The sequence below is a fragment of the Ciona intestinalis genome, chromosome 2 (assembly GCF_000224145.3).
Source record: "Ciona intestinalis chromosome 2, KH, whole genome shotgun sequence".
Classification (NCBI taxonomy): Eukaryota; Metazoa; Chordata; class Ascidiacea; order Phlebobranchia; family Cionidae; genus Ciona; species Ciona intestinalis.
The window spans coordinates 2027346-2040208 of record NC_020167.2 but is presented as its reverse complement, the minus strand read 5'-3'; the positions used below and the strand labels follow the sequence as shown (position 1 = coordinate 2040208).

Sequence of the window (12863 nt, the reverse complement as noted above, 5' to 3'; positions counted from 1 at the left end):
CTTTTAAAATTAAGTAATTTGTACTGTTGTAGCCGTTAGAATAAGTATAACAGAACCATAGCTGTTTCTTCGCAGGTGTTTTACAGGTTTATATACTACCATTGTTACGTAGAGGTTTGATAGTGTAGAGCTTTTAGTCACCTGAGTGACTTGATTTGACAAATATAAGTGTTACACTGTACAAGTTATAGAAAGGCCACCTCTGGTTTATTTCACCTGTCAGAGCTAGAGGAAGGCTTTAGTTAGACTGCACCACTGTATATCGTGGTGCCAGAACATAAGCCAGGCGGTACGTTCATCTGTATTTTGTTTATTGACCATGTGTATGAGACAGTACATATGTTTGAGTCCAGTTTAAATGGAATGAAACTATAGATAGTAACGTCACAAGTCAGTCACTAGAAAAATGTATCTGGTTCTGTCTATAGAAAGTTGTTGTCATTTCGGGACCTGGAATAGGAAACTGTCACAAGGTAAATATATTTAATCAATAAGCTATATGCCTGGAGTAAGAAACATGGATACAAATATTTGGGCAAAGATTATCTAAACGTGAGGTAAATATACGGTGGGGTAGATGAAATCACTATATAATGTTAGACAAAAACGTCTAGCCGACATAAAAAATATAAATAAACCGTAGAGAAGCATCTACAAAGTAAACCGTAGAGAAGCATCTATAAATTTTTAAACATTTTCTGTCTATAACATTGGGTTTTATTTGGTGCGTTGGGCACGTTCTATTTTGAGTACATGCAAGCTCTGCACTGTATAAACCTTCTCATTTTCTGTGTACAACTTTTTTTGTGTAAAAACTTTTTTTGTGTAAAACATTATGTGTGCACACGGTAAACGAGAAAATGCGCCACACGTGGAAGGTCGCGCATAGTTTATTTGTGTTCCATAAAAGGCTTCGGCATCGATGCTGTTCTATAGCTGATCTGCTGATGTACATGCAGACTGTCCTCTAAACTTGGATAAACCTAGATAATCGTCTGTTAGGCTATAATACTAAAACTTCGTCGATGAGTCATCTTCTTCTGCACGACCGTTTATTTAATACGAAAGTATTTAATAACTCGAAAAAAAGAATTAAGGATTTTTTTATTTAAAAACAAGGCTTCTATCACACATAACATGCTGAACGGCTGCGTTTATTGAACTGTGTCTGGACATGCATTTTCCCAACAATAATAGGCAGTGTTACTTGGTGTTTCGTGTATTGGAACCAAAATTTTATAAAGGATTAAAATTCCAAAGCAAGATTGCTTCGGCTACCAGGTCGGTCTTGGTGGCGTCATATCGGTAGCGTATTTTGTTTATTCTTTTTTTTCTTACATTAAAATCATTGCTAACAAAGCTGCAAGAATAAGCCCTACATTTCCCAAAGTGGTAGATGCACCCCCGGTTTTGTCCACGGGATACTTGCAGTCAAGGAAATTTGAAAATGACTTCGGGAAGTCTGTGAACAAACCGTCCACACCTAGCTCCACAAACGTATTGTATTCCTCGTACGGATCGCTAGCATAATCTGTAGCGAGAAACTGGTCTTCGTTTCGAAACGTATACGGGTGGATCTAAATGGTTTAACGGAGTTAAGAGTAGCGTGGGTGTGTTATAGGCGTTCTATTATCTAGAACTTGTACTATTTCTACGTAATTTTATTAAAATCTCACAAACCTTAAAACCGTTGGCGTGGGCTCGCGAAATGAAATCCGTGCTTTGTCCAAGTCTGTCGTTAACTGTTGGTAGAATTAAACTTTTCGAGGGGCCAAGTCCGTAACAGAACTGTGCGAACTCTGTTAACTTGGCGTCGGTGATTGGAACATTTACAAGGAAAATGAGAGGAAGTCCTGTTTTGTTCGCCAAGTATCTAAGGCTGTTTGGTTCAAAAGATTGTATAAAGCAAGGTGACGTAGGGGTGACGTAACCGTGTTTCTCTAGCGACGTTAAAAGTAGATCTTCCATTGTTGTGTTTTTGTCAAGAAGATGTTGGTTGAAAAAAGGCGGGTTCTTCGTTTCCGGATAAATTCCAACGGTTCTACCGTTTGCTGTCGCGTTCTTGGCAACCGCAACATATTCATCGAAACTCGCCATCGGATACATCCCGTTATATGATTGGTCTCTGTATGAGCGGGACTGAATCTATGGCGTTAAATTGGAAGATTATTTTTTAATTTGCGCATAGAGTAGGGTGGAAAAAGTTTCCTTGGGCTGGGGGAAGATGGGACACCTTTTTTTGTATTTTTTCGTCCCATTTGGTAGTAAACAAAGACTATTTAAAGAATTCTAGTATCATCACGATTCCCATATACCATTGGTGATTTTATAATATCCACGATCAGGATATTATATATACAATGTGCTAAAGATGTCCCATCTTACCCCAGCAAGTGCTATATGACATAACTACATCCACATATAATATATTAATACAGAATGTTCAAATCGTTGGTTATGCTTAAAAATTATAATCGTTACGCTTTAGGTTAAGGTTTACGTTTAAATACTCATTTTCTAAAAAAAATTTACCGTTTTCAATGTTTTCAATTCTTCTAAAGTAAAGTCGATGGTAAAATAATCCCTTCTAAGTATCCCGTCGATTCTGTAGGTGTTCACACGATCGTCGAATTCCTTGTGAGATGAAACATCTGTTGTTGCATTCAACCACGAGTCGTGTGTACAGATAAATTTAAGGTCCTGTAAAGCATGTGAGAATGTTGTTTTGAAAGTTTATTGATATTATATTGACGCTCGTCAGTTATATATAGTAGGGTGGGGAAAGGTGGGACATTTTAGCACATAAATTCAAATATCCTGATCGTTTTTAAACAATTAACAACGGTCTATAGGAGTCGTGAGGATACGGTTTTATATTTTTTTGAATAATTTTTGTGTACTACTAAATGGGACGAGAAAATAGAACGAGAAGATGTCCCATCTTCCCTCACCCTACTGTATTTTAAAACAATACCAGTTGAAGGTAAAATATTCTAGAAGCGTCCCATGCCTGAAGTTATAGATACATTTGATATATTAGGTATAAAGCACTTAAATAAAATATATTTAGTAGGGTGAGGGAGATAGGACACCTTTTCATTCTATTTCCTCCTCCTATTTAGTAGTAAACAAACAAATTTCACGGAATTATAAAAGCGTATACTCACAACTCCCACAGATTGTAGGGCAAATGTTTAAAACACGATCAGTATATTTGGATAATATATGCTAAAGGTGTACTGTCTTCCCCCACCCTACTATATCAAAGAAACCAAAAACGTCCGGGTTGTTAAAAATGTTGTAGTTTATAGAGTGGGCCAAACATTGTATCTAAAACAACATGTTACCTTAGTAACAGCTAAATCACATTCAATGATGTCTGCTCCTTGATCGACTGCTAGTTGGTACGCTGCTACTGTGTGTTCAGGTCGCATACCTGGAATAGGTCGTACATCCGTCGTTTAATATGTAACTTATACAATACATGAGTGTTGTTATCAATTGGACACATGTACGAAATATTGGTTACGTCATCCGTCCAGCGCCCTGGCTTAGTGCTTACAGAACGCTCGTCTCTCGACCTCAGGATGCGGGTACCAGACTCGACGCTGTTACCATATAAGTGTGCATATTTGTCCTAGGGCACGACACTTTACGACAATTGCTCTAACTAATGTCCCTTATTGGCTGTTCAAATATTGGCTGTTTAAATTAACAACCACCCTGAAAAATACTTATCCACTAAATGTAATTGTATAACTTAAAAGGGGAAACGAGGTGTGTGTAACAGAACACCCGGGTTATAAAGACTGTCCCGCCACGCGAAAAAGGTTACAATCATTTGTCCTATACTTACCAGAACTTCCTCTGTGAGCAATATTCAACGGGCGGTTGGTAGGTAGGCCGTCTAAGATACGCCCATCTGCCCCAGTTGCACAAGAACTTTCCACCGCAACGCAAACCAACACAGCGAAACATTCTAAAAAACGAGCCAACCGTATACACTTTATGACATAATAAACAAACGACTATTGGTGTATTAGCTGTACAAATACGCGCTTACCAAGTGCATACCGCATGCTTTGATCTTTGTTTTCCCGCTAACTGAGTTACGGTGTATGTGATTATTTGGAGCGGCCAAGTTTCTGTATGAACCTACTAATTAAGTATCCAAATACGGATCAATCTATAAACCGTAGTTAAATTTATTATGACTTTGCATAATGGACGCACAGCTGTCACACTTGTAGTTGCGATTTAACTTTTGCAGTCAACAAAACAATAACCCAATACTTGAAACAATTTCGATATACGCGATTCACGCCACAACAAGCTACTCCGGTTGATGGAAAGCGATGTTGATGGTTGTTGTTTAGTCCTTGTTCATTATTATAAACCATATATCTAAAGAATATAATACACTATCTACCAAGCTTTGTATTAAGTACAAGCTACACATACTGTAGCCTACTACTATGGGTTAAGATAGATACCCTTAGCACAGAATGATATTCAATATTTTCTTATAAAGACGCTTGATTCAAGGTCGTGACGATACGGTAATATATTCCTGTAAATATTCTATATTTACTAAAAACGGGTCGATAAAGAGAATTAAAACATGGTCTGTTTTGCCTCATCGCCCCATATCACCTATATAATATATAAATTATTCTCGGGGTATTGCTCTGTCTGCTATGGGGAAAACGTTTAACATATTTATTCTGTAGTTCAATTTTATAGCCCCTGTTTACCCACCATGCACTAAAACCTCGGTAACTAATCGTAAAAATGTACGCAAGCATTATCTATTTCCTCATATTTCAATATACTGCACATTCTCTAGACTTCATCAGCTTTACACACGAACTCCCACGGCCTGTATGGCGAATATATGGCTCGCCGATTCAATTAACTAAATACGATATGTTGTTGCGGGTATGTAAAAAGATAAGGTAAAATGGAACATCATTTCAGTTGATGCAGCATAAGTTAATGTTTGATCAGTACTTCTTTCAAATGAACGTGTTTGCATTCAAACGCAAAGGTCGACGTAAATATTGGATTAGTATCACATAAATCCGAATTGTTTAACTAATAAAGTACAATTGCTTCGTTTACATGATAATACATTTTTTATGCTATGTGAGTAAGGTCCCGCATCGTAGTACGTCATGGGACCACAGTATCCTACCTGGGTGCTACCGTATGGACTTCACCACATTAAACTGCGTAAAGGTTGGGTAATTACACATTAAAATGCGTAAAGGTTGGGTAATTACACATTAAACTGCGTAAGGTGGGGGTAAGATGGGAAATGTTTTCAGCACGTAAGTCGTCATAATGGCCCTTTTCGTTGAACAGTTGGTCTTATTGGACACGTTAGTGGTCATATGGATCTTTTTTCGTTAAACAGTTGTTCTTGGTCTAACTACCGCATGATTAAAGCCTGTTGTTCGATCTGCTAGCGTTGCAGACGGGTGTCCTTGGGCAAGCTGACTTATGATAATTGCTCGAACCCTTTCATGGGTTGTCCAAATTGCCAGCCGCACATAAAAAAAACGAAATTATAATCCCATCTAAAATCATACTTCTGCATTCTTATAAGCGGGTTCGAAGTGTATGAATCGGAAACCAAGTCACAACAAAACAGAGTAGCTGTTGTTTATTAAAAAAACCCTGAATGAATATTAAATCAGTAAAAACAAAATAAAAAGCACCAGAAGAGCATGCAATGTAAAATCTGAAACATCTGTGGCAAGATTCTGGATTTGAGTCTATTTTTTAAAAATCGTTTTAAGAATTCGCAGTGTGTAGATTTGATTCAATCTCCTTGTTGAAAGTTTGCGAGTGACCACGGGTAATCTGTGAAAAATCCATCCAGTTCAAGCTCAGTGAATCTTGCATATTCTCTGTAAGAATCACATCCGTAATCCCATGCAAGGAATTGATGTTCGTTTCGAAAAGTAAAGGCATGGACCTAACAATGAGAATGTGATTTGTTACAAACGCGCAAAAACCCAAAACACTAATTGGGGCAGGATTGCTTATCTGCAGTGAGAAATCACTGTGGGAAATGGCTAGAACCCTCAACCCCAACTGGATGGATATAATCTACCAGTGCAATGGGGTTTGTAGGCCACAGATTATGGGTTCAAGGCTCACTGCTGTCACACTTGTGGACTCATGTGTCCTTGGGGTTATAGGTGAATATAAAACAGAACACTCAAGTTATATGTCGTTTTCTCACCGCAAAAGTATAAATAAGTTAAAATCACTTATCCAAAATAAAAAAGAAAAAAACAATTGCATAAAATCATTTATACCTTTAGATTCTTAGCATGAGCTGTCTTTAGAAAATTGGTATTTGTGACGATTTCATTGGTGGTGGGATCCACTTGAACGATTATATTTTTTGAGACGCCAACTCCGTAACAAAAAGTAGAGAGTTGGTTCAGATGTTCACTGCTGGGTCGTGTGCTGGTCAAATAGATGAGTGGTAACTTGGTGTGGTTGGCCATGTATAGTAGACTTTGCTCGTCAAACGACTGTACAAAACAGGGAGAGTCAGCAGATGTATATCCATGCTTGTACAGTGAAGCAAGCAGCAGGTCTTCCATGGTTGTGTTGTTGATAGCAAGGAATTGGTTAAAGAAGACTGGATTCTTTGTTTCTGGGTAGATACCAACAACTCGGTCTCCAGTTGTTGCAAATTTTGCCACTGCCACATATTCATCAAATGTTGCAATTTGAAACAAACCGTTGTAAGATTGGTCTCTGTAAGGTCGATTCTGGACCTGAAAGATTAGAAAATTGAACCTGTTAAAAATTGTCATTAGGTGTGAAGTGTATATACATAGAAAACAGAAATTGCTCTTTCACTTTTATGGAGTTATCTGCATTGCAATTACAATTTTTTAAACTCACCCTTTTAAGAGTCTTTAATTCTGCCAAAGTAAAATCATTAATGAAATAATCTGTGATTGTTTTTCCACCAATGGTGTAAGTGGTCACTCTGTTCTTGAACACAGAATGATGGTGAATGTCTGTCGTGTCATTCAGATACGCATCATGAGAACAAACCAACTTCAAATCCTACATAAAACATAACTTTTTCGATTTATCTTAATTATCTTCTTGCGTTGGGCTACGACTTCATTATAAGATTGTTTTGTTTAAACACATGGTGGTTGCTTAAAGAGATACCAAAAAATACCTTTGTGAGTGACTTATATTTAAATTTCTGATTTTAGATAGCCCATAAGGGTCAAAGCAAGTGCAATTAGGTATCTTGCTCATATTGGACTAAATGATGGCATCTAGGACATGCTACTGTGGCATAACGCTGGTCTATTTTGTATAATGACAAAAATGCATTATAGAACATTGTTGCAACAGAAAAATCTTCCGTTACCTTAGTAACAGCTAAATCACATTCAATGATGTCTGCTCCTTGATCGACTGCTAGTTGGTACGCTGCTACTGTGTGTTCAGGTCGCATACCTGAATATAAATGGTTCAGTTAAATATACCAGCTACAGTTACTAAAGAACAGTATCGCCAATGCACTGTAATAAGTTTGTGGATTCTATATGGTTAATTGATACAAAGTTACTGTACAATCATTCACATAAAGCAGGCTTGCCAAAACCATTATGCTTGGTCACTATGCCAGAGTAATTTTAAAGGGAACCAAATATTGCTATTTGTTTTAAGTAAAGATTGGTACAGTGGTGCCCCTTTAAGTTTTATATCGTAAAAGCAAAAACTTTAGTAATACAACTACCAACAACACCAAAGCAAACCTGAGCTTCCCCTGTGAGCAATGATAAGCGGCCGATTGGAAGGAAAACCATGAAATGTTTTCTTCACAGAAGAACTTGAGTTTTCAACTTTTATCATGGAGTTGTAAGCATCAAATACTGCTCAAAATAGAAGTATTTTTTTTACTTCATACAATACAACATTTTCAAATTGCTATATTGTACAACCAACTTACCTGTATTTGCTTGCATTGCTAGGATTGACACTTTGATAACTAAGTATAGAAGTGAAATGGTTGTACATGCTTGGAAAATTAGATCCAACCAGGATCTACATCTATTGCCGTTCCTATACAGGATACTTTTTTCCTGAATCATCTTGAAATCTACAAAAATAAACCAATCACCGATGTGTACACTGTTCATATGGGTAATTACTAATAAAAGAATATCTCTGTTTGTAACATTTATAAATTAGTGACTTTCAGTACTACTTTAAATTTCTTGCAATTTAAAACAAAAATTATTTTACAGTGCATGATCCTTCAAACATTTTTTTTTACATTCCTAACGCAGTATACGTATGCTTACTAACATGTTGCAATAATTTTAGCAGCATGACTGCATGCAACACTTAATGCATTCTTATCTACCTATCGGCCAAAACAAATAAATAGACAGTTACAGGAAATGATTAATATAGACACTGTCACTTACCATGCTAAATAAACCGTTATAAGTAAAATATCAGTATTGTAATAAACACTAAAGCGATGCACCCTAATCAACTGCACCTGTAACCAAAACAAATATTTAATATCTGCAAGTACAGAAAATCCTGTTTTACTTTTTTACCTAAAACATTGTCACAGGTTTTCCACACATGCAACATTAAAATAAGGTTTAATTATTGCTGTAAAAAGATAGTAATTACACAGTACCTAAGCACACAAGTACAACAAATTTATAACTTTACCACAGGGCACAGGTACACTGAAAATTTGCATAAATTTAAAAAAAAAATTGTCAAAAATCGGAATGCTAAAATATTAAGTCAATCGAAATTGTACCCGACAAGCTATTTGGATACAAAATAAATTCGGACACCTGATAGGAGGACTACATCAAATGACTTATTACTATAAAATAACAATACACAGGACAAGAGAGCGTAAGAGCATTTTGCATAGCTGAGTCCCTTGGTTTTGCAGATTTCTGCAAATTATGATATCAGCGGGGCCTATAAACTTGTATGTTCATCTGGATTCACAACGTTTGAATATCTTCCGTTCGGATCATTTTCCGTGCGGTCGAGAATGTAAGTGATGTTGGAGAGCTTGTAGATGACGAGGAAGAGGAGGACAATTAGGAAGGATTGGAGGAGAAGAGAGTAAACGAATCGACTGCGAATCCATTCCACACTCTCTTCCGCGCGACCAAGCTGAAACATTGTTTTAGCGAATAAGTTTAAATATCCTTATGGAAGGCAAAGATTGATCCAAAGTAATTGAAGGCGTTTTCTTCTATGAGTATCAATCATTTTAATACAAGATAGAGACAAGTATGAAATACTTCAGAACATTTAACAGCATTGTGTGCCTCACCAACTGTCAAACATTTGAAGCTGAACCAAAGTATACAACAGTGAAATTATTATTACAGAAACAATGCCCCTTACTTAACAATAAAACAATAATGATGCAGCAAACCATGATTACAGTAATAAAGTTTTAGAGAGATAACCCCAACTGACCTGTGACTTAACACGAGCAAGTTCTCTATTTAAACCAGCCACTTCATCTGCTATAGGAGATTTATTTGGGGATTTTGAGATTTTGGTCGTTTCGATAGAGTTTTTCAACACAACTGGTGGTTCAAGCCTTAAGTTTGTTGACGTTGCTTCAAAACGAACCCGTATTCTGTAAATTTGAATCAGAGATTTAAAACTTAACCAAATTTCACACTAGAGTTTTAAATGTATGCAAAACAATTGCATTGATTTTGCTCATACTGGCATACGTTATTAATAGCATATGCAATAAGTATGCAAAAAACAACCTAGATAATTCCAATTTAAATAATTTAAATTTACACTTTTAATATCACCTGTGCTCAAATCTTGATGATTTATCAATATGGTCCTTCCAAAACTCTGCAACATCCATTCCTGCTTCCATCTTCTGATAAAGGATGAGGAAACGATCCCTTGATACAGTGTCCTCATATCCAGGACTCAGGTGAATCCTGATCGTCAATTCTTCACCTGCATAATTTACGTTGTAAAAGCAAAGCTTAATAACAAGATATTGTACTAGTGTCCTGGTTCTACAAGTTTTACCAAAAAAATGTTTTAAAAAAACACAGTATTTTTCAAATTACTTGTAAATGTCAGCAAAGGTATATTTTGATGCAATTTGTATAAATATATTTCTGCATGATTAACTAATGTAAAGGACAGTTGTATTTCCGTAGTTGATTGGTACCTAACATAGCTTTTGGCTAAATTGGTGCTGGTAACTTATAGTAAAAAAACTTCAAATGTAAAAACATCAACCTGTAGATAAGCTTCCAGTGCTTGGTTTAACATGATATCTCTCCGGTGAATTTGTTTTTACTTTAAATGCAACCACCATCCCTTCTTCCTTGCAGCGATTGGTTAATGTTATATTCGATCGATATCTTGACGTGTTTGAATCTTTTGTTGACTGTTTGAAGATCACTTCAGCAACGGGGCTGATAAAGAAAGAAAATAACAAATTATGAAATAGACATTAATGTGTAACTTAGTGTTGTTGTATAGTCTATAGACAATTATGGTAAGAGACCATTAATATTAGAACAAATTAAACAACTTTTACCTCATAGTTAATAGACTTCCAAGGTTAATTATTTCATCGGACGGTGGTAATTCTTTACTTGGGTCACTCAAATCACTCTTCATGACTTCTTTGTTCTTTTTCGCCCCACTGTATGTTGAATCCAAGTTAACAGAATTTGTTTTTTCTATGTTGATGCTTGGGGTTATTGATGCCATTGGCGGTATAGAGTTGTTTTCTTTATCCAAGTTGGGTAAATGCATTGGCTGACTTCTATTGTTTGTTTTCACAGGAGAAGCTTTTGGAGTAGAGCTGTTAAGCCTAGAAGCGTCTACATCATTTAGAATTTCCATCTTTTGCCCAGTGGTTACGAGAGGAATGCTTGCACTTGCACCACTGCTGGTGTACCCACTCTCAGTTGAGGAAGTTGGAATTACAGAGCATTGGGTGATTTCTATATCTTCCACAACAATTTCTTCTTCTTCGAGGTTATCTTTGAAAACCACAAATAGTTTCAAGTGTCCTTTACACAGTTTTTTAACCTACTTTTGACTCACCTTCTGCCATGCTAATTACATCTGACTCAAAATTGCTGCTTGAATCTTGCTTCATTATAATAGGAGGCGACTCGTTGGGATATGGAGGGAATGAATACTCCCAATCATCCTAAACAAGATATGGGGTTTTTAAAACAAGGAAAAAATCTTGTTAATCAAAAAGTTGTTGTTTTTTTCACGAGAAAAAAGTTCAGAATACAGACTGGAAATTAAAACCCTCGTTACCTTTCCACCCATGTATGTTAAAGCATTGTCTGCGTCAATATACTGGTTTAAATCTTTAAATGAAGAGAATATTGTTCGTTTACGTTGGTCTTCTGTCATCCATTGCTTCACTACTTTCCATATTGCTGCGAAATAACACAGGATTAAATATTTTAATCCTTCTTTAAGCTGCCTGGTTTAATTCCAATAAACCATGCAATTTATAAAACAAGCAAATTGGATCCTATTATACTTACTGTTCATTATCCAGGGCATTTCCAATATCAAAATCTTTTCTAAAAAAACATCATTTAATTCAGAAAACACAAGTGTATTAGTAAAAAAATTTCCTAAATAGAGTATTTTGCAATAATTATTAGGTTAAAGATTTCAAAAAATGCAAGATCTACATAAAAAAATGACTAAGCTTTAGAAACCATGTTAAAAAGATATAAACAGACATCTTAGAACACTTTGCCCAAAAAAACATGAAATATTTGCAATGAGCTAGCCATAGCAACTTTATTGTACACATACCAAGCATATCTGGAAAGTAAGTAGTGAAGCATGTAAGAAGGAATTTAATTCCACCCAGATCTACATTTGCCAGTGAAGATTTGCTAACATCCATCACGAATGTAATGTGCTGGCCAGGTTCTGCACGTTGTATGCGTTCCAACCATAGACATATCATCCTCTGTACTTTAGCTTTCATATCTTTGGTTTGTTTTCTTACTATGAAATAAACTGCAAACATTTTTAATTTTATGGGTCATCTTATATTTTAAAATTTGTATCGTAAATTGTTAAGTTATTTAACAGTCATAACAATTTGCACCACATCCATGGTTTAGGGAATCAAATAAGTTTATTGTCAAAAATACAAATGACACCCAATATTTTATTGTGTAACTATATGACAAAAAACTTACCAATCCTAGTGTTGTCATTTGCTTTTCCGCGGCAACATACAATTCCTGTCTTCATCATCTCCAAAGGAAACTCATCTGAACTTATATCTGCAATAAAGATTTACCATAAACCGTTATTTTTTCTATTCACAGTAGAATAGCCACACATAAAATGACTATACAAATGCTCTAGACTTGTATCCTACATTGCCCAGAATGGCATGAATGCATATTTTAGTTTTAGTTAAATCCTAAATTCCATGCACCATGAACAAACTGTTAATTTTCGATTCATGGCACAAAAATTGTTTTTGGGCTAAAATTCCCACATAATGTTGTTTTGTTAAATGGTGTCCTAATGCACAACTAATCAGCAGACTGCAGAGTATGATAGGTGCATGTGTGATATTGATTTAAAATTTTGCCGGCGATATTTTTTCCATGCACGCCATTTAATTAAACAATAAACCAAATCTGTATCAAGTTAAAATTAAGTAGTCCAGCACGCGATAAAGAACCAGCTTTCACTTGCAAGAACTCGTCAGGAACTGCCATCCCAAAAATTACACTTACCATAAATTTCCTTTTCCTTTCTCCAATACAAAACTTCCA

General features: G+C 35.9%; 4 protein-coding genes across 5 annotated transcripts in view; 1 reads left to right on the top strand and 3 right to left on the bottom strand.

Annotated features, from left to right (window-relative positions):
* Positions 1 to 84: 84 nt before the first annotated feature.
* The window catches only part of LOC100177938 (beta-1,3-galactosyltransferase 5), a 20087-nt gene continuing 7308 nt past the window's right edge, over positions 85 to 12863 (top strand). The window contains exons 1-2 of one of the 2 annotated variants that reach the window (XM_026840905.1): positions 85 to 473; positions 4847 to 4938. The gene's annotated coding sequence lies outside the window, so the exon portion shown is untranslated. The remainder of the gene's footprint in view (positions 474 to 4846; positions 4939 to 12863) is intronic. The other variant, XM_026840906.1, reaches the window with a different exon arrangement.
* Positions 1204 to 4851, bottom strand: LOC100183504 (glycerophosphodiester phosphodiesterase GDPD5-like). The gene is made up of 6 exons (XM_002130858.3): positions 4064 to 4851; positions 3857 to 3979; positions 3348 to 3436; positions 2533 to 2700; positions 1681 to 2145; positions 1204 to 1577 (listed from the first exon to the last, which is right to left on the bottom strand). Exons 1-6 carry the CDS (start codon positions 4077 to 4079, stop codon positions 1335 to 1337), a joined length of 1104 nt encoding a protein of 367 aa, XP_002130894.1. The 5' UTR covers positions 4080 to 4851; the 3' UTR covers positions 1204 to 1334.
* On the bottom strand, positions 5825 to 8015 carry LOC100181152 (glycerophosphodiester phosphodiesterase GDPD6-like). The gene is made up of 6 exons (XM_026840882.1): positions 8000 to 8015; positions 7806 to 7922; positions 7415 to 7503; positions 6928 to 7095; positions 6327 to 6797; positions 5825 to 5980 (listed from the first exon to the last, which is right to left on the bottom strand). Exons 1-6 carry the CDS (start codon positions 8013 to 8015, stop codon positions 5825 to 5827), a joined length of 1017 nt encoding a protein of 338 aa, XP_026696683.1.
* On the bottom strand, positions 8126 to 12857 carry LOC100181929 (motile sperm domain-containing protein 2). The gene is made up of 12 exons (XM_009859281.3): positions 12825 to 12857; positions 12273 to 12359; positions 11878 to 12087; positions 11598 to 11636; positions 11362 to 11486; positions 11137 to 11245; positions 10622 to 11072; positions 10318 to 10496; positions 9870 to 10026; positions 9517 to 9682; positions 8481 to 9204; positions 8126 to 8149 (listed from the first exon to the last, which is right to left on the bottom strand). The coding sequence occupies exons 2-11, from the start codon at positions 12328 to 12330 to the stop codon at positions 9004 to 9006; spliced, it is 1695 nt and encodes a 564-aa protein (XP_009857583.1). The 5' UTR covers positions 12331 to 12359; positions 12825 to 12857; the 3' UTR covers positions 8126 to 8149; positions 8481 to 9003.

Bases quoted from the DNA above. Each gene is read 5' to 3' on its own strand.
- LOC100183504 (XM_002130858.3), bottom strand. The intron at 3,437-3,856 runs GTAAGTATAGGA...GACCTATTCCAG, and splicing joins TGCTCACAGAGGAAGTTCTG to GTATGCGACCTGAACACACA. The intron at 2,701-3,347 runs GTAACATGTTGT...CATGCTTTACAG, and splicing joins GTGATTTAGCTGTTACTAAG to GACCTTAAATTTATCTGTAC.
- LOC100181152 (XM_026840882.1), bottom strand. The intron at 7,096-7,414 runs GTAACGGAAGAT...TGTTTTATGTAG, and splicing joins GTGATTTAGCTGTTACTAAG to GATTTGAAGTTGGTTTGTTC. The intron at 6,798-6,927 runs GTGAGTTTAAAA...CTAATCTTTCAG, and splicing joins AATTAAAGACTCTTAAAAGG to GTCCAGAATCGACCTTACAG.
- LOC100181929 (XM_009859281.3), bottom strand. From the start codon at position 12,330: ATGATGAAGACAGGAATTGTATGTTGCCGCGGAAAAGCAAATGACAAC. The intron at 11,073-11,136 runs GTGAGTCAAAAG...TGGTTTTCAAAG, and splicing joins TGTAATTAGCATGGCAGAAG to ATAACCTCGAAGAAGAAGAA. The intron at 9,205-9,516 runs GTCAGTTGGGGT...ACAATGTTTCAG, and splicing joins TTGCTCGTGTTAAGTCACAG to CTTGGTCGCGCGGAAGAGAG.